The sequence below is a fragment of the Copadichromis virginalis genome, linkage group LG9, assembly GCF_057382275.1.
Source record: "Copadichromis virginalis isolate Kocher_CV1m ecotype Utaka linkage group LG9, C_Virginalis_male_GT1.1, whole genome shotgun sequence".
Classification (NCBI taxonomy): domain Eukaryota; kingdom Metazoa; phylum Chordata; class Actinopteri; order Cichliformes; family Cichlidae; genus Copadichromis; species Copadichromis virginalis.
The window spans coordinates 24991849-25018945 of NC_140626.1; the positions used below are offsets into that span (position 1 = coordinate 24991849).

Consider the following 27097-nt stretch of genomic DNA (forward strand, 5'->3'; position numbering starts at 1 on the left):
ACCTCTGCTCCCCACTCACTCTACAGATTACAATGTCGTTTGTGAACATCATGGTTCGGAGCAGATCCCCGATGCAATCCCAGAAATAAGCTTTAAAGAAGACCACAACAATTTTCTTTGAATGTTCCAGACATGCTGGTAAAATAAAAAAATTAAAAACTAGGCTAAAAATATACATGTGAAATTATATCGTGCACTTTTAAAACAGTTACAATTCAATCAAAAATATTGATGTGATTTTAATTTCTTTGTCAGTCTGATCAAAAAATTTGCCTTTGATAAATACGTTCATATCGCAATAAAAATACAATGATAGTAAACTGAATTTTAAAAAACTGATTCAAAATTAAATAGAAATAAAAATCTTAGAGATGTTTTCTGAATGAAGGTGAGGTTCTTGAAAAATCTTGTCTAAGGCTATTTGTCTCGGCCTTATGAGAACATCCCCGCTCTTCAAATGTTATTTAAATTAACCTTCAGGAAAAAAAAAAACAAAACAAAACTTATGGAAACTTTCACTAGTTGTTGCTAGCTTTCCCAAATAACCGCCATACAAAAAATAAAAACTTTGCATTAATATCTGGAATCACCACTAGATGGCAATGTCACTATTTAAATGTCTGCTGGTGTTGGCGCAGACGTGTCCAACTGTCAAATGTTTCATCTGCTCTTAACCAGAGAGGAACTGATAGGGTTTATTTATTTATTTTTATATCGCACAAGGCTCAGACTGAACTGGTTTAGGTTGCACTGTGGGGTAAGTTCACTCAAAAAATTAACGCTGTAGGATAGCCTGACAATTGCGACAAACCAACAACAATATTTAACTGGACACATGGTGTCTTTCCTTCAAGGTAGTAGCATTTTAATAGTAGTTTATAGTATAATAATAATAACAACAAATTCAAATAGTCTATCTGTATACCTGGAAATCGGTGTAACATATGAATAATGTATTTTAAGCCAAACTGCAGGTTTTTTTTCACTGAGAAAAATCCCTTTGACCTCAAGTTAAAAATTTAAGATCCAATCTGGACGACTGTTGCCAGAAAAGACGGTCGGGTGATATATCTTCTTATTTTACTTTTTTAAAAATATCAACTAAATTGCAGCATTTTGACCAGTGGTATGTAGTTTGTTGGTATTCCCTGTATATCTACTCTGGTTGTTACAGTGAGGTGTGGATTTGCATCTGACTTTTTACACGCCCCTCTCACTCTGACACAGGGTGGGTTAGATTCTGTGGGCTTCAGTTCAAGACTGACACAGATTTGGTTGACTGACTTCTGACACTCAACAATGCAGGCCAAGCCACAAAAGTTTGAAACGTTATCTTTACGCACGGAGCTGGCTGTGAGAGGACTCGAGGGTGACAGCAGCTGCGCGCCCATGGATCAGGCTACAAGTGTTAGTTTCTCTGGATCCCCGAGGAAAGTCATTTGAAGAGTTCAGCCTCGCTGCAGTGCCAAAGGAAATCCATTAGTTTCTCTACACTGGATTTACCAGACCTCCGAGGGTTTGCAACTGGAATATCAGTCAAACTTATAAATTCATATATTTTCTGACTTTTTTTTAGTAGTAGTATCCATTTGTTTTTTTGTGCATCTCCTGAATAACCGGAGTCACTTTTGGAGAATTACGCACGCGATTTCTCTAACAAATGACAGCCTCTAAGTGGTTTGTGGCTCCTGCATTGCATCCCCTCTGCTCCCTTCATCGGACCGACCCAGCGTATCACCCCCCTCACCAGCTTAGACGCGGGGAGTAAAAGCCTCTCAGTCTCTTCCAGTGCGCCAGCGTGCGGCCGCGGGCCACCTGGCCGAGAATGTGGGGAGGAGGTTTCCCGATGTCTGTCACCGCGATTGTGACTCTGCTGTTGGTCATTATTGACGTGAAAGCGAGCGGGGAGTTTTGCCACGGCTGGCGGGACTCCCAGGGTGTCTGGAAAGAGGGCTTTCAGTGCCCGGAGAAGATAGACGGAGTGGACGCGATAATCTGCTGCGGGAAATGCGAGCTGCGCTACTGCTGCTCCAGCACGGATGCGCGGCTTGATCAGGGGAGCTGCGATAACGACCGACAGTCACCGGAGCCCGGGACAAACAACAAGGAGAACAAGGACTCCGGTGCAGGTACAAGCCCATAACTAATTCCGCTAATATTATGAGTAGTATTGAAAGAAGAGCGCTTAAACATGTGAAGAGCAAAGCGCAAACAGAATAAAAACTAAATGTTTGGGGGGGTTCTTTAAGTTAAACTCTTGTATAGGAAGTTTCATAGTTAAATCCCCTGTGTTCTGTAGACTTACGTGTGATTCATATGAGAGAGACACTGAGATAACGTCGGTGCACTAAAACTGCCTGACCTGTTGCTTCAGTGGGGAGAGTGCAGTCTTTGTTCACTTCAGAATTTACAGTCTCAGTAAAACCTTTTTGATTTTATTCATTCCATATAAATCTTACCATACTGTATCCCATAAGCCAACCTCATACACACCCCACTGCTTATGTACAGGATGCCTTGAATTTGATATTGTAAATATCATTTAATATGACCTGCTGGGAGCTTTGGTTTCCTCTCATAAACCCAGCAGACTCACAGTATCTCCCTGTTAAAAGCTGCATCTGCTGGCTGGCAAGCGACAGCTGCACGGACACAGCAGACTCCTCCAAAAAACCGGTTAACTGCCCTCACAAATGGCAAACTGTGCCGTGCTGCTGCACTTTATAAATAGCCGTGTTTGTTCTTTAACAGTGCAAGAGAGGGGCCGGGCTCAGATCACGCCGTCCCCACGGGGATCAAGTTTGGACTTGACCGGATCTTGGACAGTGTAGCTCACGAAGGGTGCTGACAGCTCTGTTCATTAAAAAGAAGAAAAAACACACGCAATTTGCGTTATTTCCTCTCAGCAGGCTCGTGGAGTCTCTTTCTGTTGGCCAAGCTGCTACTGTAATCTAACCACTCCATGTCTCTGTGGTATCTGTGGGCTTTGAGGCCCTCACACTCAGGTCATGCTTCAAACTAGAAGCTCACATATAAGAGGCATCAATGCCAAAACCAGAGGCAAAGTATGACCCACATTTTCCAACTTTTACCGTGGATTGGGTGACAGACCTCTCCCCCTCTGGCCCCTCATTCATCACTGCTTACATTCCCATAAGTTAATCTACTGTAAAGTCTCTTGAAAGTGCACCATATCACGAAAGAAACATACTAGACATGAGAGAAAAGTGCAATACATGTTTCCTCAGAGGATACCCTGCCCTCTCCAGCTACAATCTGTCATTTGCTAATACTGTCACAGCTTATCACTACAGGAAGCAATATATACATTTCATTCATAGGCCTCCAGCCAAAATTACTTAAAGGAAAACCTTTTTTTTCTTACAAAAAGAAGAAGTGTTTTTATTCATCCACAGCCCAGTTCACTTTGTGCATTTTACACATTTTTCATGTGCATGCAGCCTATTCATCATCTCAAAGAGATACACATAGTGCAGTGTTGGGGGAATAACACAAAGGAAATTATTAATGTGCTGAACATGAAGGAACATATGGTATTTGGGAACAGGAGAAAGCCCATGGGATAGGCTGAAGGAGGGGTCCAATCAGCCAGCCAGCCACGAAGAATCTGCCCAAAACAAGAGCTTAGCAGAGGGGGCTGCCACAGCTCGACTACAGCAACAGGTGTGGACGAATGACAGGGAACAATAGGAGGATGGGGGACAACTGCCATGTGCACAAAAAAATGCCTCAAAAGAAAGAAGTAAAGAATAAAGTTAGTTTTTTTTTTCAAATTTATGTGAGTACTAGGTGGGGTTTAGTGCTCAGTGTCCACATGAAGTGGCTTAAAATTAAAAGTGTTTCAGCAGGAAATACTTGTAAATATTACAACCAGTAAGGAGGCTCTGTGGATCCTCTATCAAATGTTAGTTAGTAACTGGTGAATTCTTAGCTTTTTTATTTAACCGCCTAAGACCCGAACTCTTCCATGACATGCATTTTTAATTTCTCTTTGATATTTGGGCTGATTGGGACCTGATGAATGTAAAAACAAAGAATTGCCAGATTTTTTTTTACCTGATTTTTGTTTCTGACAAAAATGAGATGCACATATGAGGATATTTGTTTAAAATTTTAATCGAACAGTGGCAGTATAATGGCCTCGTAAGTGGATATCAGGCCCGAAATTTAGTACTTTGGTCAAGACAACACAAAATGTGATGTGATCTCCATGTCCTAGGAGGTTAAAGCTGCACTTCACTTTATCTGTTGCTTTGGATATCTGCAAAGCCAATCACACACAGCCTCTGCTGCACTTTGTGTTAACTGGTATTCTAAGAAGCTAAAGTAACATTAGTTAACTCTATACCTGATAAAAATCACCTTGTGGCCATGTCAGCATCACGAAATCAGCCTTTAGCTCAATGCTCAAAGCACAGCTGTGCCTCTGTACCGACTGACCGGCATGGAAACATGCTCTCAGTTTTGTTTCTTCTTTTCCACTCCATTAATCATCTCTTGACCTTCCAGATTTATCTTGTGACCCCCTTCAGGGGCTAACGACCCCTATGATAGGACCCAAAGGCCTAAACTCCCTGACTCTACAGATTCAGTTTCAGCAGCTACAACAACCACAAGATTCAAACTGATCCATTACCAGCGATGTAATAATGAAATATACAAAAAGTGAGGCTCATATGGTAGCTGATTTTTTGATTGCTGTGTACAGTAAAGAGCTTATTTACTACTGTGCATTAACTTTTTAGGACCTTTATTCACTCCATTAATGATTTACCATACAGTGTTTGGGAAAGTAGCTCTAATAGCAGTGAAGTCAGGGGTAAAGCAACACAAGGAGAAAGTCCTTGAAATGACTACTCCTCATTAGCATTGCATAAAAAGGGAGTGGAGGTAGAGATGTTGAGGTGGAGGCCATATAAGTACAGGAAAGATGGCACAGAGAGGCTCCCTGGTACATTTCTGCTCTTGTAACTTATACTGTAAATGTTCCTTTTACAACCTGTTTACTGTGAGGTGTGCAGCTGTGTGGTGCAGAAGCCTCTTAAGTTAACACCACTTCTTGTCGAAAGGAAATGGGTCAAGGTCCTGGTTTGTTTCATGTCGGCGTGCCTCTGCCTCTGCTCTTGTTACCAAGACCTTGCTGCCTCTGCCCATGAGTGATCTCCTGCTCTTAACAGCTTCCATGCAGTAATCCTTTTAATACCTTGCCACGTTTGATGAGCATTTTGGAAAAAAAAAATCAAAGTCCCATGGATGCATTTCAAAGAGCTCACAGACAAAAGGAAACTAGAGCCAGTTTGCCACCTCTCTCCCTCTCTTTCTCTCTCTCTCCGGCATACAGTTACACCTCGTAATACACGGACACATTCAAAGTGGAAAATAACTACACCCAGTGGGAACAATAAAACACAACTAATCACTTGTAATGTAACATGGTCGTTATTGTGCTTTGAAAGGTGTTTGTGGTAGTGAGCATGGGAATGAGCGACTGAGGGAAACACCTCATCGGCGGTGACCTCATCTTGAATGTCGCCCTGTTTCAGCCTTCAATGCTTTACCGAAAACGAAGAGTCAGGAAAAACTGTTCCTACTGTTGATCGCGCTTTAGGCTTGTTTTTGGAGCTTTTCCTGCTCACTTCACAAAATTTACAGACTGACACTGAGTTCTTCTCGCATAATAACGTGCCAAAGCTTCTACCTGCTCACACAGACATCTCCTATTTGACCCAGCAATTTATAGTCTGATTGGTGGAACTGTGAGAGTTACACAAATACGTAGTTGTTGAGAGTATGATTTGCTGCGTTAAGCAGAAACAAAGAAAAGGTCAGTGAGAAGGAGCTGGTTTATTCCTCTGATTTAAAGAGCTGAATAACCTCCCATTCAGCTACATTAAATCAGTCCACTTTAATACCTTTCTTTAAGCAGATGCCAAGTACTGTACTTCAACTTGAGTAACTTATTTTCAGAGGATTAGTAAAAAAAAAAAAAAAAAATAGGGGTAAGAGGAAAAAAAATGAGAGAGTGAGAAAAGGGTCACAAATGTTGGCTGGCAGCGAGGCTTAAGAATGTCACCAGTACAAATGCACACAGGTCTGTGGGGTTGAAGAGGCCGGGGACACAGTGGGGTGTGCAGGATTAAAACAGATCAAAACAAAGTTAATAACTGCTAATGAGACTCTGGGACTCCCTGGGGACTCAAATCCAGTGTACCTTCTATTTTTCTGCTCCAGTCCTTTGTTTCACTGTCTCATTCAATCACCACTCACATCAAGGAGCCCCTGTGCAGATAAGCAAGACATGTGAGCATGCAAGGCAGCACAGCTTAACAGGCAATAGTTTTTTTCACTAATCGCATGTTTTACAGCTGTTTTACATCTGCTCCGATGGCCGCCCCTCCCTGAGCCTGGTTCTGCCAGAGTTTTCTTCCTGTTAAAAGGGAGTTTTTCCTTCCCACCGTTGCCAAAGTGCTTGCTCATAGGGGGTCATATGATTGTTGGGTTTTTCTTTGTATGTATTATTGTAGGGTCTACCTTACAATATAAAGTGACAAATTGATGCTGTAGAAATAAAAACAAATTGGATTAATGTCAGTTTAATGGCAATGTCTCTTCTTCTTTTCTCTCTGTAGTTCCCATCTACGTGCCATTCCTCATCGTGGGCTCAGTGTTCGTGGCTTTCATCGTGGTGGGCTCTGTGGTCGCTGTGTGCTGCTGCCGGTGTCTCCGACCCAAGCAGGAACTGTCCTCTGGAGGCACGACAGGAGGTGGGGCCGGCGGTGGTGGGCGCCTCCTGGAAACCATCCCTATGATGGCGAGCACCTCCAGGGGTTCCTCATCCCGCCAGTCCAGCACAGCCACCTCATCCAGCTCGTCCGCTCCAGCCGCTGTCCCCCGCACTGCCCCTCCTCCAGTCATGCGGGCTCAGGCCTCCTGCTGCCTGCCCCCTGATGCCAGCGTCTTTGTCAACATGCCCACCAACTTCTCTGTACTCAACTGTCAGCAGGCCACCCAAATCATGCCTCACCAGGGACAGTTCCTGCATCCGCAGTACATCGGCTATGCCCACCCCATGTCCTCTACCGCAGCCTACTTGGACCCCACTCAAGGGGGCTACAGACCCCTCCAGTCACCCTGCCCTCCTCCCACTGCTGGCTCCAGTGTCACCAGTGATCAGAAACACCCTCCAGTGACAGTGTGACGAGGGCCCAACCAGCAGACCACTCTACCACTTTATTTTCAAAGATTGACTTGTCAAGTTTAACCTGTGAGGGCTGCAGCAGACAGACCTTTGGGCACACTGCCAGAGTGGGGGGGGGGGGGGGGGGGGTTAAAAAAAAGAAAAAAAAAAAGAAGGCAAGGAGTCAGACTCACATGAAGGACTCATAAAGCTGTTCCTGGTAGCTGGACCTGCCCTGTAACTGTGTGTGGTTTGTGTCTGTTTTGTATGAAAGGTGGAACGAGCTAGGCTCAGCCTGCGATGCGTAAGGCAGATGCATAAATATCCTCTCACTGGATGCAAAGACAAAACTGCATCTCGGAGGGTTGTGCAGCCCTGATGAGTAATAATGCACAGTTCACTGCAGCCCGGAGATCAAGTAAAGGCTGCATGTGTTTGTGTTTGCATGGATGTATGTGAGAAAAAGATTTGCAAGCTTATATGTACAGGAATGAGCGATGACTGGATGATTTATAGCAGCGGACTGTATGAAAAATGGACATTCAAGCAAAAACAATATATGACCACATGCTGTGTTTATGCCATGTGCACATCTGTGCTTGTGAATGATTGAGTGGTTTATATAATACAGTATATTTTTGTTTGCGCTGAAAGTACAAGGAAAGAAAGCATGTGGATAGATATTTGTACTGTTCGTGTGCGAGTCTGAGAGAGTGTGAAGTGTGGAGGGATGCGGTGGCCTTGTGAGTAACTGTGAGTGTAACTGTGTGTAATGGGAAATGCAGGTGGTGTGATGTGAAAGGCAGTCGCGATCTCCCTGTAGGCCATTTAAAATCTAATGAAGTGAGCACAGGACACAGACTGTGACGCTCCACCCTACTATCCAACCCCCCCGCCTGCCACCCAGAAAGCAAAAAAAAAAGAAACAAAGAAATACAAAACCCCCAGAAACACATTCAGAAATCCCCCCAAAATTAGATCTATTCACAAGGCAGGCCGTTAATGTTCCTTGGACGTGTGAGTGTGCGACAGAGAAGTGAGAGGAAGTTCTCTGAGCATTACAGTTAATTATATAGCAACCCCCCCCAAAAAACCCCCAAAAATGCCAGCTGCCCCCTTCACTTCTCTCCCGCGAGGTGTGTGTGTGTACTTCACACCACCACAGTTCAGTGCATTAGCACGGGCAGCTCCGGGGCAGCTCTGAGTCATTATTTTCCACTTAGGAAGGGCAAGGAAGTGGCCGCTTTGGTTGTTAATCTGTAAAAATAAGCGAAAGTTGCTGAATTTTCTGCCGCTCTGTGTAGCGGTGTAAAGCTGTGCCACTGTAACCGAGGAACGTGCAGCTCGAGGAATGTGCTGCTCCACCGAGCGTGCAGCCCGACATGTCCTTTAGTACCGAAACTGGTTTGCTTGCGCACCTCATCTGTACTCCAAGCACAATGTCTGTAAGATTCATTGGGGAACTTATGTGACGTGTGGGGGGGGAATAATAGTAAGAGAGTGTGTGAAATTGTGGAATTATTTTAGATCGAATGCATTTGCTCCACCTGAAATACAGTGATTTAATGCAGGAGAGACACTTTTTCATATGAAACTGAAAAAATAAACATATTTTAAAACTGAAAATAGGCTTGCTGTGAGTTTTCTAATAACCAGGAAGGTGAGTGATACTCAAAGCACAGACGCACATTTGGAAACAAAGCCCTGGTTAACAAAAACAAATATGACTGGTTGACTGGGTTGTTTTAATCTCCTTAAAACACTCACGCACTTAAACTACTAGAAACACATTCACAGACTGGTCTACCTCCCACAGAGGACGTCATCCGACACACACACACACGCACACACACAGGAGAAATAATAAACCACAACAATGGACAGTTTAAGAATATGATGATGTGAAAGTGCAGTTTTGGCAAGCTCCTCCAGAAACTCAGCTACAGTAATGTGGAAAGCATGTCGTCCCGTTGGAGAGTCACTGGGGAAGAGTTGAAAAGCATAAAGCAGCACCCCGATGGATTCTCCATACTGTAGCAGCTGTAGTTTTTCGGGCTGGGCCACATCCAGGAAGGTGGGTGGGAAAGGGATCTCCAGTTGGGGAGGGTGGTGGTGGTGAATTAATCGGCTAATGGTCTGTCTACAGTCACTCCCTTGGGATTAAAGAAGGAGCGTGGGAGAGGTTTGATTTGGCCAATTTATAAAATGCTAAGCTTTTAATGTTCGCATTGACATTTTCTATATTTTCTTTTCCTTTCCATCCTCTGTGTGAAATGTAAACCAAGACTCCTCCAGCTTCCCGGGAGCTACAGTTGGACTCAAAAACCCCTCGCTTTGATTGCAAGAGCACACAGCGCGCAGCCAAAACACAAAGACATTTAGTCAGGCCATGGATTGATTAGATTTAATGATTAGGACAACCCCTCTCGCCCATCCCCTTTCAGTTTTGCATTCCTGAACCAGAGTGTCCTCAACACAGAGCTCACAGACAATGGACTCTACATTCAGACAAACCCCAAAGCTAGAAAAAAAAACAAAAAACAACAACACATGATCCATGCGAGCGTCTCAATCAAATCCCTTCTGGTTGGGTGCCTTTTAGGGCAACTTCAAGTAAAATACTCCCGCTAAGACATGTTTTCACATATGAGTACAAAAGAAACGGGCATTAATGAAAAGAGAAAAAAAATAGAAACAAATACACATTGATGTTTGCTTTAATTTAAAAAAGAGAGAGAGACAGAGAGAAAGAAACAGTCCAGTAAAGAGTGGAAATGCAACAGAAATAAAAGAGGAAGCGCTAATGCCAGTCATGCTGCTTCCACGTCAGCTGACGGTGGTAGACGGGCGACGTCTGGAGTCACGGGAGAGGTCAGAAAATAAAACAAAATGGATTTCTTTAAACCTGCGAAAAGGAGGAGAGGGACACGGAGGCTGCAAAGCGGCTATGAGATGGAGAGATAAGGAAGGAATGAAGGGAGAGCTAAAGCAAGAGGTCTCAGTGGGATAGGAGGGGCTGTGGCAGGGTTGTGGTCCGGTTTGGTGAGCGTTCTGCCTCAGTGGCATCTCTATGGTGTTTGGCAGTGAGGCTCGATGCTGAGATGTTACGAGAGAGAGAGAGAGAGAGAGAGGGGGCCTGTAGCTGGGGGTGCAGGGCTCTGGCGGGTCCTCGGTATATGCTTCCCACCCTCTAATTTTAAGGAATTCTTCGCGCCTGTATGCGTGTGAGCGAGCGAGCGAGTGCGACTATTTTGACGTCCCCTTCCACATCGGCGCGTGATGACAGACGGGAAATGAGAGGGAACGGTGGATGCGAACGCACATGGATCGACACACGCATGCACACGAACACGGGAGCGCCAATGCGTGCAGACACACATGCACAGGCAGACAGAGACGCACTGGGACGCGCACACACACACACGCTTGCGCGCACACACGTAGGCATAAAGCAAACTCAGTCTGAGGGATATACAGATATGAGTAGCAGTCTCTGAGTTTGACTTGTCACGTCTGTGCATGGATATGATTGCTCATGCCTGTGCAGCCTTTGTGAGTTATAACAATGGTTAGTCCATATATCCGGCCTGGTCCCTTCTCCCGAGTCAGTCCTCCAAGCGCCAGCGACGGCCTCCATGCCTGACCATGACTTCCGTCCCTGGCAAGGGGTCAGGTCACTGTCCAGTAAGGCCACAGCAGGGGTCGGTCACCCGGCGTGAGGGTGTCACTTAAGTCTATCTCCGCTGTCACCTTGACAAATTCTTGCTTCAGTGAGCCAAAGCTTTGATCCGGGATGGGGCTAGAGGCTGGGGCGCTGGCGGGTGGTGTCATAAGAGCGCACTACCTGGGATTGAGACACCACACCATGCTCCTCCTGAGAGAAGGCATAGCCATCTGCAGAGAGACAGAGGAGGAGAAGTCTTACTTGTTAAGCCTGTGTGCTGAGTGACAACAAAACTGGGAACACAGAGATGACACAGTGAGACTGTTGGCTTCTATCAGTCTTATGGCTCAGTCACATAAACTCCTTGCAACTAGGAAAAATTGAGATTTTTTTCCTGTGATTTTTTTTTGCATTTAAAAACAACCTCAAGTAGTGCTGGTGATAAACTGGTAGCCCAGAGGCTGAGCATGCATCACCCTCAACCTCTGGGCTACCACTTTTGATTGCAGTGCAAATACGTATGTTACATAGCACTTTTCTACTCTGCTGGAGCACTCACAGTGATCTTCTATTCAAACTCCAACACATACATTAGAGAGCAACTCGGTTCAGTATCTTTGGCATGCAAACAGGAGCAACAGGACCAAACATCCAACCTTTGAATTAGTGAATGACCTGCTCTAACTGCTGAGCTGCAGTGATCGTACGGGAAACCTGTCTTCAAACAATTGCAGACCAACTCAGACTGACCACCATCTAATTTGCCATCTAATTAATAAACAGACACAGGTTGCCAACACGTTGCAATCAATCGCTGTTTGCACTGATAAGCACAACTCGTTTGCAACAGGGAACTTAGCTGTTTGTTTTCTGGTTATTTGCCTATATAAATGCATATAAAAGTAGCTGAGGGGTTATGTTACTTAGGCATCCTGCAGCAACTCTGTCACTATTTTTGGAGGAATTTCTGCTTTATATCTATGAGGTTCTTGCTGGTACTTAATCTTGTGAGTACTTAATCGTTAAGCCGTTACAAAGCCTTCCTTGCCAAGGATTTGCAACAGATTTGCAATTTTTGCTCTTTATCACAGTTAATTGCTGGATTATCGCAAACAGGTTGCACATAATTGCCACCTTGATCCCAATCAACAGTAAACTGATAGCAGACCGACTCTGTCTTACTGGTGTTTTATCACCATTTTGACGCACTGAAGTTGCTTTGAAGACAGCAGCTGGTTGTTTTGTCTTTGAACCATTTCAAAAGTCAACAAGATCACAAATCAGTTGCGCACAGTCGCAATAGCTTTGGCCTCCAGCCACCGTTCGCCTTACTGTGACTGGAGCATTAAAGCAAGACTTGGTTTACATGATAGCATCTCTTATTGGAAAGAGCACTCACGTGACACAGTCTGCTGCACAGAGTTTGAGCGTCCTACACTTGAAGGTGTTTTCCTAAAGACTCTTGTCAGCAGATGGGCCCGTTCGTTTAGACTGCAAGATAAAAAGAAGGAAAGGTAAGGAAGAACATTTACTCCAAAGCAGCACAACATAATCACTATAATAACACATAATTATACAAATGAGAGAATCTCTGCTACTCCCACAACTACATAACACTCTTACTAACAACCAGTCTACAGACTTTCAGGATCTTTGCCTCTAATTTTTCTATGACTATGATTTTTAATCTTAGCTGCTCTTCAGTAAAACACTGCAGCATAACAGAAAAGCAAAGCACTTGTTTAGGGTGTAACATAGAAACACACAGATCAATAAGTAAACAAAATCTCAGCAGATTTAGGACCAGAAAGTTTGTTAGAGGTGGATTAGACAGCGACTGCTTTTCACATTCACTTTAACAGTAAGTCATAAACTGCCTGCAGGGTAACAGGACATCCACAGTAAACTGTTCCTCATCCCCACTCCACTCCACTCTCCCCCCCATTCCAAGAAGAAGACTGGACCCTCTGTTCTGAGACCACACACCGTCACGGCTCCTCTCCTCCGGTGACCAAAAATAACCAAGCCCATTCCAGATACTGCGCACTAACACAGGCCGGCTCGAATGCATACATACACACATATATTCATACATTTGTCTCCCGTGTCATCGCCATTATTACAGCCAATAAAGTGCAGACGTCGAATGTAAACGTAAGGGGCGCCTCGGGAAGTTAACTTCTGCCATATTTACTTGAAGGAATACGTTTTGTGCAGTTATCTGCCAGTGGAGCATTAAATTCACACACAAGGGTTTTCCCTGGCACTTAGAGTACACAGAGGTGATGATGATCAGTGGAGTAATTATGGAGTCGACCCAGCCTTCCCAAGGCTAACATTTGGAACAAGCGGTTAGGAAATTTTCATAACTGTCTAAGACCGCTGGGAATCTTTCACTGGTGTGAAAAAAAGAGAGCTCTCGAGCTTGCTCAAAGACTTTCTGTTATGTCTGTTAAAATAATGTCTGTTACAAGGATGACGGCACTGTGAGTTCGATAAAATTACTAAACAGTGGCTGGACAAATAAATGAACGGTTCGTGCATCAGTATGACTTAAGCTGTCCTCGCTCCTGCCGTGAAGTTTCTCTGTGGGTACTTTCTGATTCAAAAGGGCCCGAGGATGTACGCTATTTGAACTCTTCCCCCCGAGACACTCCCGTACTGTACCTTTCCACCTTTTCCCATGCCTACCCTCCCCAAAAACTACAAACACAGATGTGCTCTTTTCCATTTTGCTCCATTGCTTCCCAGCTCACCCTTAGTTTCCTTCTCTTATTCTGAATGGAAAGCACTCAAGGATGTGTTCCTGCCTCCCGGCGTTTAAAAGCAGGGTCAGTCAAGGACGGAGCTCTGTTTAAGGGTCAAGAGGAGCAATGTGGTTTTACACTCCCCCCCCCCCCGACTTCTTCTGCTCACTTCAAGAAACAAGAACCACCTCTAATGTACTTTCTCTTGGTGAAACCTTTAACTCAACCTCCTCATAAAATGAGAAAACTGTGGAACTCACTGTAACACAGGGAGATAAGTATTCACACTCCTCATGTGAGTATACGTTATGCAAACTTAACTTCTAATTTAAGTTGTCAAATATGAAGTAAAAGTAGAATACTTGTGTTGTTCTTGGTATTGTTCTTTATCATCTAACACCGCACTGTATGTTATAAGCTTATAGTGAGTTTTTACAATAAAAGCTAGCAGCCACAGTATAGCCGTCAAATAATAAATATGGAGATATAGTCAGATGTGTCCTACAGAGGTGTTTGGGGGCATTAAACTAAAGTAGCAAAATGGAAATTTCCTGAATCTCTTTGTGCCACAGCTAGTAAATCACTAAACGTCTACAAACTAGGTTTTCCAAAATACTTTGGATGCTGTATCAAATGTAATTATATGAACTATGTTTGATTTATTTCAAATTAATTAAAAAAATCAACATACCATATCTTAGAACAGAGAAATATTGGGGTTTTTTTTGGACAAATATAAGGTTGTTTCTAAATTGTTTCCAGCATAACACTCCAACAAAGATGAGACAAGGGCAACATTAGACTATTAAAGTTGTGGACTTGCTAAAAATAACACCTCACAGCTGACTAGGGTTAATTGGACAGACACCGTTACATGGACAAAAGTACCGGGACACTTACACGAGCTGCCCATGCCATGAAGCTCCCAGCACACAGCTTTGGTGCTGATGTTAAAGCCAGAGGAGGTTTTCAGGGCAGTTATTGAGTCAGCAGAGCGTTGGCAACTTTTACGCACCTCAGGAGTCAGCAACCACGCTCTGTAACTTTCTGTAGTCTGAGTTCCTGTGGCTTCTAAACACTTGCACTTTGCAATAATACCACAGACATTTCTGGAAAAATTACTTCTTGGTTCAAAATCTCTGCACCTCCAGAATGGATGAAAGGGGCGTTGGAGGAAAAAGCTCAAGAAACAAATACAACAAATCTGCATGGTGAGGTGTTTGATTTTATCCAGCTAGACTGAAAACACCTAAATTTAAAGATTAAGAGGTTTGGCCCAATACTTTTGTCCATACAGGTAAGAATAAAGCTTCAAGTTGGGGATTGAAATCATGTGCAGTGCAAAAAAATATTCATAATTTAGACAATCCAAGACTGGCAACCAAATCTAAATGGCTGAGATCTTTGGCCTCTTAGCCGTCATTGGTGAGCACAGTTTGTCACTACATCCACACATGCAACCCCCCCGTCACCCATAAAACACAAATAAACATCAATAAATTGAGTGATGTTGAAAGCTGTCATTGGGTTTGCCTAATCAAAACCTTAAATTCTTTTTGGAAGTCATGGACATCAACATTCACGTTGGTATTAGGGTGCATTAAGCACATGGGTTGGGTAACTTAGTAGCTTAGCCCCCAGTGATGCTGGATGACGTGTGCAACATTTGAAGCAATATATGCTGTCAGGTGATGGAAAACTGTTCATGTTGAAACTTTTATAAATCATTTTGTTGGCATCAAATTCAAAAATATTTAAATGTCTCTGTTTCAATGTTATTTTTACAGTTTCCAGTGAAATACAGACTTTAAATGATTTTCAACTCCCTGCTTTTTGTTAGTTCATTTACATTTTAACCAGCATCCCAATGATTTTGGAAAAGTGGTCGTGTACTGAATCTATAATTTGTATAATTTCCCTCAAAATTAGCCAAAGATCTTTATTCTAATGCAATACTGAGCACAACACTAAGTCACAGCCTTTGAAGCTACAGGCAAACGTTAAACACACCAGATCAGTACAGCAGTTTAAATTGGTCCACCTATGAAGAAAAAGAACGATCGCATTTAAAGAAATAAGGAGAGAAAAAAAAAGTGAGAACAATACAACATTAAAAGATACAAAGAGAGGGAGATGTGAACTTGGTTAATGGAAAACAAGCAGGAGTCACTCCAAAGCAGCTTGCAATGGGGCACACAGGTCATTTGAGGTCACAGGTCACACAGTGGGACAGTGCAAACCCAGAAACTACCTCTGTGAGCAGTTCTGGCTCTACGGGACATCAGCCTTGGCCTCAGCCCTGTGGACGTTGCCACAGGGGGGACAGAAATAGTTTATTTTCACACATAAAAATATAATAAAGACACTAGCAGGCCGTTATTAAAACTGCAGACATTTGGGACATGGTAGCACAGGACATATTAAATTTTTGAAAAATCTACTTGATGATAAAAAGATGTATATGTATGATGTGATATCCCAAGATGCTTTGTAGCGTTTCAATACCTGCGGCTGCTGGCATCTCTAAGGACAGCTGCGCCTGGGTCAACGGACCGCGCCTCCAGCTCCTGCACCTCCTCGAGAAGAGACTTCCTCACAGAGCGGCGTGCGCTGCACGGCAGAAAAAAAGCTCATCAGCCCAATGAAGGAAACTGAGCGTTTCACCTCGTAGACACGTGTAATTCATTGTAAGAAGTGCTCAGTACGGGTTATGTAAACGCTTCAGTTAAGTTGAATAACGTCTGTATGGATTCCCCAAGTATTTATATTAAACGGATACTACTTACGCCGTCCAAGCGAAGTCTTTGAGTAAACACGCAGCAGGCACCAAGACCAGGCCCAGCCAGAAGTGCCAGCACTGCATCACCTTGCCAGCCTGAGGTGACAACACACAGGGCCCATTTATTTCCACTCATATATGAATCCAACGTTGAGCATTAAGTCATTTTTCTCAGCAGCGAGCACACGGGTGGAGGTGGAGGAGAGGGGGGAGGACGCATACGGTAACGGCTGAAGGAAATGTGACTCAAAAGTCATAAAGAGCATAAAGGGAGTTAGCCAAAGTTGAACATCTCGAATGTTAGGCAGAAATATTTAACAGCTTTCTCACCGCTTTTAACTACAACTCAAACAACATCACAGAAGCTGTGTGAACGTGCTAAGTGGCAGAGATGCTGGCGTCCCACCCCTCCACCCACTACCTGTCTATCCAGTCCACCCTCAGTGACCTTTGCCTCCCTTCTTACTCTGTCTCCCAGGATTAATCACGCATCTGACTACTCCATTTGTCAGCCTGTATGTCTCTCTGATACTTACTCCCACACAACTCTTACTCCTCTGATTCCCTCCAATCTCACTCTTTCACAACTTCCTTTCATTATTAGTGACTGCATCGTTTGTTGCCTGTCCTCACTCGTTTTGGTAAATCCCTGCAGTTTCTCTCCGCTTCGGTTATCTCACTGCACGAGCTTGTGTTTTGCTTTGCACGTCTTTGTCTCTAGGTGTCAAAATCGCATGCACCGTGTCCTCTTTAGCTTCGAATACTTTATTGCCCGTATCACATGTTTCCCGCGTCTTGTTTTTGCATTTGTAAGGACGATTTGGGTTCCCACAGAAAGATGATAAACTGGGAAAATGAATCAGAGAGCAGCTGGAATCCCAACCAAGGCACGGACGATCCAAATGGACTCACACATAATCAGCGTTTCTGTCTGTGACAAATGCCTCCACACAAAGACTCACAGTATATCACATAATCTCTGTGGACGGCGAGGATGCAGGCATGAAAACATGAATTTCTCTGCTTTGTTATATCCATAGAAACAGACTGCTGGTCTGAGCCGCTACATGGATCTGGACACACATGTCACACCTAGCTATTCTGAGCAGACGTACACAACTCTTTTTTTCATCCTGTGTCCCACATGGACAGATCGAAATATAGATAGAGCGAGCGAGGGAAATAAGAGAGGCAATAGTGCAGTTGGGTGGGGGGGCTGTCTTTGACCATTCCCCAGTTAGGCTGAGCAGCTGCAGAGATATTTGACCGCATTCCTGATTTCTGACACAAATTGAATTAATGGGCTGCGGGGAGTTGAGAAGGCTCTATTCCCTTCCCCTGCCACTCAGCGGGGCACCTCATCTCACCCATGCCTTCATGCCCAGACTCTAAAATGAGTCTCTTAATTAAGGGGTCCCACACATCACATCACCCCCCACTGGACCCTCATCACCACCACCAGCAGCGGCAGCGGCCCACCCTGTTGAGTCAACACCTCCACAGAGGGCAGTAAAAGACTGGAGCTCGGGTGACACGCAGCAGGTGTGAGAAGCCAGGGGGGCCCAGCAGTGTCGCCGTGGAACACCCAAGAGGTGAGTCTTTTAGGCGCCATGTAACAGCAACCAAAACGGAAGGGAGGGGCAGGTGATTTTGCAGAGAAGAGATGTAGTAGGAAGGGCCTTTTTCTAACCTCCACCATTGCACCTTGTTATAAAAATGAATGACGCGTGTTTATGGCGAGAGACTTGCCTGGCCCAGCATGTCAGGAGCAATAGGGATGGTGGGCCAGATGGCGGAGTAGACACCGAAGAAGACGATCCAGAGCACCATGCTTCCCCATACCGCCAGGTGGGAGAACTACAATAGAGAGACGGGGAGATAGAGAGAAGAAAGAAGGACGGCGAGAGTTAAGGAGAGATTAAGAGAGAGAAAAGAGAGACAGCATGAGGTCAAATGCTTTATATACAGCTCATCCCAATATAGACAACCTTCCCCTCCCTCCTTTCCCTGTGTGTGATCCACTGTAAGGGGACTCTGTGTGAATTCCAGTGGGACCCGGGCTTCATTACCGCCACACTGTTGTGCGGACAGCTGAATGGACAGAGGTGTCAGTCCCTTTCTGTCCATCCTGCCAGTCTCTCCTTCCTCTCCAACCACAGGAAAAAAAGAAAGCAAACGATGTGGCTGTCATGGCTGGAGCTGCTGTTATCCTAAACTCCATCTCCACTTTGGCTGCTGTTATTTTAGAACTGAAAGTTGAAGCCACATGCTCAGCTTTCTCTATGTCTTTTTTCAGAATTTCCCCTCTTTAAGCCCACTTGTTTCTTTCCTTTGTTTTATCTCTATTTACAGAGTTCAGGAGCAGTCTTTGGAGCAGTGCTCCAAGTTTTGCCTGTGTAGAATACTGCTGTGTAATGTCACGAGCTGCTGCATTTTCTTATGACAGCTGGTATATTTTGACGATCAACAGCAGGATTATTTTTTTAAATCACGTTAACACGACTATTATCAGTCCCTTTCACCACCCTGCCTGTCAGTGACCTGTGAAGTAAATCAGTTAATGTCTCACGAATGGCAAGACCTTACTTTGTTTTGCATCATCACTGCCGTATTTCATTGGTATTCCAGCTAAGAATTGCTCGACAGCCACGCTTCCACTGAGACCGCTTCTGATGAGGCTTCAGTAGACGGATCAACTGAAAGGCATAATGCATCTTTCAGGTATGCATCATGTATCAGATTTCTGATGAACTTTTTAATATCTGTACGCCTCACTATGCACGGCCTGAGCTCCATTTGTTGCTTACAAGCTGAACGTCTTCAAGCACATTTGGCTGTTCTTGCAGCTGCTCCGCAGTTAAGTATCTCTGCTTGAGTTGAATGCTTAGTAGTGATTTCTTTGTCAAGATCTGGCACTTTCCAGACCTTTTTGTTTGTTTTTTTAAACGGCTACATCTGAAAAACCGAGTAAAGGAAAAAGCTGCAGAGGAACTAGTTGGAAGAAAAGGTGCAAGCAACTGCAGTTTGAGAAACCTCCACCACAACATCAAGGTAGACCACATCTTCTGCCATGCTTTTCCTGACTATGAAGCATTTAGACCAGGTCGTATGGAAAACTTACACTGAAAGGCTCACAGAGTACCCCACCCTACCCCAACCCTCCCCTTTATTTGTCAACACTGGAGTAAAATACAGCACATGTTGTGTGGTGTATTAAGAGTGTGTTAATGCTCCTACCCTGGTCCAAGCTGTGGTCTCCATTCCAGCTTTCAGACACACTGTAACGACCACATACTGCACGCACACACACACACACACACGCACAGAGGAGCGGGTGGGCAAATAAAAAAAAACAGAAACAGGATTAGTTGACTGGCGACTGTGGAGATAATAAACAATAATGTTATACAGTAAACTCAGCAATGTCTGTTAAAATACTCTGGAGTCCCACAATCCCTCGCAGTCCACACACACACACAACAAATAAACACCACCGACATCCACATGAGACTCCAAGGGAGTAAAATGATAGAGAGTGTGTGACGCCGAAGCGAAAAGAGAAAATAGACGGACGAATGTCAGGGGAGACAGGCTGGCTAGACGGGACTAGATTGACTGGAGACTCATAAGGGCTCTGAGGAAGCAGCAACACTGTGCTGTGTACACAAACACTGTGCAGGTGAAAAAAAAAAAAGCACAAATCTGCGCCAAAAAGCAGAAATCAAAACAAAAGCAGACACATATAAATTTCCAGTACGACACTTACTGTGTAGACCATGTTTCCTGCAAACAGGTAGTCGTTTCCCTGACCGTTACTGAAGGGAGAGTCTGCGGAGAGCATGCGAGTGTCAGCAAACCAAACTCATCGCTTGCAGAAGGATGATCTGGGCAGGCTTACTTACCGTGCTCTAACATTTTGAGTGGAAACCAAAAGAGAATAATTGAATGAATCAGTGCATTGATGCAGTGTCCCCAGAACACCTGAAAGAAGGAGAAGGACACAGAAAGAGAGGAGGTGGAGGTGGAGGAGAGGGACAGTGGAAAACAAGTCAGTATAAATTAATGCCAAAACACATAAATGCTCCATCCCCCTAAACTTCTAAACACACAAAAACATACAAAAACAGCAATTCCTCACAAGAGCACACAACTCCCACTGTTCTAGTGCCATCAAAAGTGAGCTCTGGTACACACACACACACACGCACACAGAGTAGGTTAAGCTGCTGGTGTACCCTGTAAAATGAAAGACTTCCTTATTCTCGCATTATGAATCTCATTATGGTTTGCAATGGAAACATCCCAGACTCCATAGCCCCCCCCCTTGTTTACTTGCCAAAGTCCCAAACAAACAGCTGGCATCACTCATCGAATCCTGAAGCCAAAAGGACAGATCTAAATGTGCGTGTGTGTCTGCGAACATCTGCGCACGTACTTTGGTGTTGAAGCCCTCGGCATTCTGGGTTATTCGGTAGAGCTGCGGGAAGCGGAGCATGTTCTGCTGGCTGCACGGCCGGTCAAATATCCCCAGAGTGAACGGAGGCAGAGCGGTAAATATCTGCAGCACACAGAGGTCACACATGCGCAGCCTTTAAAACGCTTAATGACAAATACAGTGCCTGCACATATTCTTTATTTATATCAGACTATGAGCATCAAAACGGCTTCACCTCTGCACACAACACCTGCTTTGTAAGTAAAAGTGCTCTGCATTTCCCCTGAAGTAATTCGCAGTCACCAGAGCACATGCATACACTTTCAAACCAAAAGAGCTGTGAGGAGAAGACAAAGCAGAGTGCTACTCATACTGAGAGATAGAGTGAAAGATAACAATCGATATCCAGCAAGTGGAAAGTGTAACAGCGAAGGAGGGTGAGTGGGGTAATGGAAAATTGTCAGATAGTGAAGGGTGGATACTCACCACGTTGTAGAGGCCTATGCACCAGCGTTCAAAGAGGATCTGGCCAGAGAACCCGTTCACAAAGGCAAACCAGAGCTGGGACACAAAGAGAGGGATGAGAGGAACAATAGTGAAGGGTAAAACTGCCTTAGGGAGGTCCTCACAGTAAAAGCAGCAGGGGGAAAATGACAAAATGAGGTAGTGGTGTTAGAAAAACGTCCTTTTTTAAGACTTAATTATTCAGATGGCAACAGCATGTCTTTATATGCATATAATAAAAATCCTCGTACAACAGTTAAACTTGCTTTGCCGCTAACAAGCATTAAAACCCCCTCTTAATGCCGGTTTTGTCTGGACCTCAAAATCAATTTCAGCTAATTCACCGAAACACTGTAACTGAATGCGCCTCGGGTAAACCCTCATTAGCTCTTTAATACACACACACACACACACACACACACACACACACACACACACACACACACACACACACACACACAAACACACACACCGACAGCAGACACAGGCAGATCTGTGGACAGATAAAGAAAATGTTTGGGGCCGCTGGTGGGAGTTGTGGCATTCCTGGGGCATACAGTGGAGAATACAGCCTAAGGGTGAGGCCTGATACACAAAAACCTCTCTCTTATACACACACACACACACACACGCATGTGCGCACCATCCCCCTATGCTGTCTCCACTAAGTGGACAGAGACAGTCTATAACCTTTGGCCTAAAGAGCTCTGCTGGAAGCCAGCTATGTGAGATAATTGTGGAAACACACAAACGCACACACAGAGTGGTGGTGTGAGTGGGACCGTGGGCTACATGAGGACCTGCACCTGCTGGCATCCTTAATGTCAGACAGAGGGGTAAGAGGGGTTGGAGAGAGCACAGCTGTCAAATACCCCTCATAGCAGCCCCTTCATCACTCACACGCAAACGCAGTCATGTTTCACTTCTGATGACAACAAACTGATTTAAGTTCATTTCCTTAAGACTTTTACTATAACAACAACTACACCTTTCAACCCTTAAACCAAGTCTTCCTTGTGAAATTTAATGATTTATTAGGATTTTCTGTCCTCAAAAGGCCCTGAGGCCCCAGCTATGTGACTGTGTAAATAGATACGTGTCCCAACTTCATGAGCAATACAAGTACACACACAGAGAGACAACAGTCGACCTTTGGAGCCAAGGTCTCGTCAGTGCTACACAGTTTTTTAAGTGTGTGTGTTTGTGTGTGTTCGCAAACGCAAGCAGGACAGAAAGCAGACACCAGAAGGGCACCTCGTCCATCACTGTCAGCCGTGTCGACAAACAGCTGCAAAATGTCTCTGTTAATGTAACTGTGTGTGTGTAAAAGAGACAGGGTGTGGTGGCGACGCTCTTACCTCTATTATGTAGAGGACCACATTCTTGTAGAAACAGTAGAGGATGCACTTTGTGACGCGGTTATAGCTCCACGCCCCGTGGACCAGCAGAAGCTTCTCCAAGTAGGAGAACTACCGAATCAGAGAGGAGACAAAGACAGACACTCGGTCAATCACTCGGAGGGAAAACAAAAGGCTAGAAAGCAAAAACTTGAGGCAGTAATGGAGCACAGGGTATGTATCAAGAATGCGACCGGGAGAAAGGAAAGCTGAGGCAAGAGGAGGCCTGCTGATAAAGATAAGCAAAGAGACAGGCAACGCAGACAGTGAAAGTGGCAGAATGTGTCTGTGTGAGAGATACAGATACAAAGAAGACTCCAGAGTAACTAGGACACAGAGAGAGATTTTTTTCATCCTTCAAAGGGAACAACGGATACACATAACAGAGGTTTTATTTACACAAAAGAGAGATTTGGGGAATTATATCTAGGAAAGCCTGAATTTATGCAGGTTAAAGTCTCACTGAGATTAAAGCTCTCTCTTAGCCAGGAGGGTGGCATTTATTGTAACAGCTGCTGGCATAAACAATCGCAGTAAAGTACGAGTGGGTGAACAGAACCAGATCCAGATCATACGCTACAAAATATCAACACAAAAGGGTCCAATTTCAAATGAATATAAGTGCAACTTTTAGAGCAATCACACCGACCATGAGAGCTATTTTCACAATCCTTTAAAACTGAACTACCCTCCATAGCTTCAACTCCTTCTTGACAATTTTAAGCAAATAATTAAAAGTATAATAACAGATAATTATGCCTTCCTCTAGCATTCCTTTAGAGTTTTTGTAAGGTTTTAAGACTGCGACATCAACAGTGATTTTTTTTCCTCCATGAAAAACTTACATGAATTGCACAATAAATAAATAAAATGTTGTATGTAGCAAATATGATACAAATAAAACTTTACAGGGCTAAACAATGTGCATACAAGTAGACAATGAAACCTTCTCTGAAATGAAAAAGCATCAAAAACAGAAAAAAAGAGGAATTTCAGCTCATAGTTTGACTAGGTTTTATTTTAGGACGCAGATGTTTGTGATGAGCAGCGTTCGGATCGATAACATGATCCTACACAGATCCGTGTAAGTCAGCTGTCCCCTGAGGGAAGGTTAAAGATCAACACGAGCTGAACGGTGAGCAGGTCAGCAGTCAGCGCCTGTCCCTTTGCAGGGGTTTCAAGCCGAACGAGCGTCCCTTCCTTATCTGTGTTCGAGTAAAGCCTGTAAACATTTTCATAAGAACCTAGCCGTGCACGTCTGTTTGTCTCCGCGCTACGTTTCTACCCACCTGTGCGATGGAGTAGTCGGAGGAGTTGGTGGCCTGCATGCCCTCGTTGCCGCTGATCCCCACTCCAACGTGAGCCGTCTGAATCATCCCCACGTCGTTCGCGCCGTCGCCGATCGCCAGCGTGATGGCTTTCACGTGTTTCTTCACCATATCCACGATCTCAGACTTCTGCAGCGGAGACACCCTGCAGACGCAACAAGAAAAAAAAAAGAGGCGATATTAAATGTGTTGGAGGAAACTGGAGGCAGGGCGATGGAAAGATTAAAGTGTGTTTTGAGGAGAAAGCAAAGAAGCGAGCCACTGCGTAAGAAGAATAAAGCCTGGGAAGCACAGGTTGGGAAACAGTTGGAAGGGAAGAAGAAAGAGATGGATGAGAGGCTGAAACACACACACACACACACACACACACACACACACACACAAACCCATGTAAGTGCACATTTGTATAAACAGATCAAAAGCAAGTTACCCCACATCTTATTAGCAGCACAGTGAATCATTGTTTCCTAATACCTGTTAAAGTGCAGTAAACACAGCACTGCAAAGTGCTCCAAAGTGTGTGTGTGTGTGTGTGTGTGTGTGTGTGTGTGTGTGTGTGTGTGTGTGTGTGTGCAGGGAGCTTCCAGCAGTACTCCACCCTCTTGACCTGTATCACTGATCCTCAGTCTACAACCGGTTCTGTCTCCTCAGTGACAATGGAGATGTGCAGAGATCCGATTACAGACGCCTCCCTCAGGGCCACAGAGAGTGGATAAGTGTCATGCTGCATTTGCTAAAGAGATGGGTATATTTTGTCAAATTTTATGGTGCCGTGTAATTCATCTGCAGACAAATAAGAAGAAGCCCCATCCAGGGCCGTGGCTAATTTTCCTTCTGTTGTGCTGGATTTCTGTTTGGCTTTAATAAAAAACTTTGGGATCTGATGGGGTTTTTTTGTTTTGTTTTTACCCCTAGTAATCATTTGTTTTCCCTACCAGTGAAAGAAACTGTGAACGCTTTAAATTAGAAAAGCACAAACTAGCATGTGAATTTAACCCGCTGAAGAAGATGAGGATACTGACAAAGCTCAGATCTATTAATGTGTGAAGAAAGATGTTGGGAGATCTTCTACCAGTCTGCGGTAGCATCGGTGCCAGCAGGATCAAAAAACTCATTCACAAGGCTGGGAACATCAGTTTCCAGAATCAGGAGGCCTTTGAGTGAGTGACGGACAGGAGGTCGCTGAACAAACTGCTCTCCATCATGGACAGTCTACCTCACCCGCTCCAGGCAGCAGAGCTCCTTCTCCCTCAGACTTTATTCAGCACAGCTGCCGAAACAACGCCTCAGGAAATCATTCCTGCAGTTCTCTGTGAAACTGTACAATAACTCTCCTTTCTATGAAAGGTGAGCACACTTGTCGGGCATTCGATTCCACACACATATATTTCTGTATTAAACCTTCTTGCAGCTGTTTCTCAGATTTATAGCGCACATATTATTTATTACTGCAATTTGCACTACTCTCTTTTACAGTCTCACTCTTCTTTTTTTACTTTAACTTAACATCATTTTATTTTAATAAAATAAATTTAATCACCGTTCTACATATCAAATGTTGTATTTCTCTCAGTTTCAGGCTCTTACTATCCGCCTGTGTCACTTTTACTTTAACTGTGTCGGTTTTTTATTGTTGACTACTGTTAATCTTTAACCTGCTGCAGTAGCAGAGTAATTACCCTTGCAGGGGTCAATAAAGTATTTATGTTATGTGTAGTATGAATGTGTGCGAATGTCAGATAGAAAAAGCACTTAAATGTGGAAAAAAAGTGGTGATGAGGGTGAATGATGGATGTTGTATAATAAGCCTAAAGATTTCTATTAGAACGTGATTATTAGAATGTTTAGAGGAAATTATTATCTTTAGCTAATTTAAAGTGGGATATTCTAAGAAAAACACAAGTAACAGTTCAGTTTTATAAACATATGATGCAGTTTTCCCGTTTAAAGTCAGAGAAATACGATATTCCTTCGTTTCTGGTGGGGTACTGGTTATGCCAGGACTTAATATACGTGGTGAATTATGCATTTAGATATGTAAGAGGAGTTTCTTTTTTCTGGGCCATTTAAAGAATTCAATACTAGCAAGACAGTGTAACGAGGGACAGAGCGTGCCTCATGGCTGGCGAGCTTTGACGGAGATTGTGTGGGAAAGCAATCCAGCCCCACACACACACTGTTTACATTTTCAGTGCTTGCATTCTGGACACAGCAGCTAAGACTGAATTTGTCTTCTGTTTGCAAAACCTGCTTCATATGAGGAGGCATTCCCACTGCGTGCCGTTCACATGCACGCTGCTTACACGAGTCTTGTCATTACTACCTGCATGTCGTACGGTGAAAGCAAATATGTCTCCAAAGGACGAGACGTGGGAGAAAAGTGATACTGGGGCTGGGATTAAAGCCACTCCCTACAGTACAGTATGAAACAAAAACATCGTACAGCATCTTAAGACAGGATGTTTGTGTTTTTTATAAAAAACGTGGCACTTTTTAAGTACAGATTCATCCAATAAATCATCCTCACTTGGAGTTAAAAAGTGGCTTTGAGAGTTATCAGGCAGCAGAAAGTAGCTACTGGCTGCATTACAAGAGATTAGTCCAAATCCAGTTATTAAATATTTATATTACATTTCACTGATTATAGTTATTACCTGAGCCTCTGTGATGCATTAGGTGATGGGAATTTGAGAATCAACACTGGACTTAAAAGTGTGCCCAATACTTTTCCTAGAAAGAGGAGGAGTCACCCTCACAATGACTGTTTGTATGGTACGAACAGGCCTCACTCCTGGGAGCTCAGCACAAGCAGTGACTCACCACCTCATTCATCAGTGCTGCAGTAATCATATTAGAAAAATGAAGTTATGTGCAGCTGTATGAGCCATCACATGGAAGCAGAGCAAAATATGATGCTTTTATAAGGGTATGGGAAAATGAAATTACGTGCGCGTGCATGCACGCATCCGGCTGAGGTCTGCAGGTCATAAAGACGGTCTGTCCTCTGTGAATATGTAAAGAGCATGTCCCAGTCGAGCTGGAATC

At 44.1% G+C, this 27097-nt stretch overlaps 2 protein-coding genes across 8 annotated transcripts in view; one reads left to right on the forward strand and one right to left on the reverse strand.

Annotated features, from left to right (window-relative positions):
* Positions 1 to 715: 715 nt before the first annotated feature.
* shisa2b (shisa family member 2b) lies at positions 716 to 7342 on the forward strand. Its single transcript, XM_085468398.1, has 3 exons — positions 716 to 757; positions 1228 to 2129; positions 6651 to 7342. The coding sequence occupies exons 2-3, from the start codon at positions 1826 to 1828 to the stop codon at positions 7217 to 7219; spliced, it is 873 nt and encodes a 290-aa protein (XP_085324524.1). The 5' UTR covers positions 716 to 757; positions 1228 to 1825; the 3' UTR covers positions 7220 to 7342.
* Positions 7343 to 9586: 2244 nt separating this feature from the next.
* Positions 9587 to 27097, reverse strand: part of atp8a2 (ATPase phospholipid transporting 8A2) — a 48506-nt gene continuing 30995 nt past the window's right edge. For all 7 annotated transcript variants that reach the window (XM_085468392.1, XM_085468389.1, XM_085468388.1 and 4 more), the window contains 12 exons: positions 24014 to 24197; positions 22686 to 22796; positions 21310 to 21384; positions 20824 to 20946; positions 20291 to 20369; positions 20155 to 20216; positions 19626 to 19682; positions 18138 to 18245; positions 16396 to 16484; positions 16115 to 16219; positions 12262 to 12353; positions 9587 to 11092 (listed from right to left, as the gene is read on the reverse strand). In XM_085468392.1, the coding sequence (XP_085324518.1) occupies positions 10998 to 11092; positions 12262 to 12353; positions 16115 to 16219; positions 16396 to 16484; positions 18138 to 18245; positions 19626 to 19682; positions 20155 to 20216; positions 20291 to 20369; positions 20824 to 20946; positions 21310 to 21384; positions 22686 to 22796; positions 24014 to 24197 (1180 nt within the window). In that variant the 3' untranslated portion in view covers positions 9587 to 10997. The remainder of the gene's footprint in view (positions 11093 to 12261; positions 12354 to 16114; positions 16220 to 16395; positions 16485 to 18137; positions 18246 to 19625; positions 19683 to 20154; positions 20217 to 20290; positions 20370 to 20823; positions 20947 to 21309; positions 21385 to 22685; positions 22797 to 24013; positions 24198 to 27097) is intronic.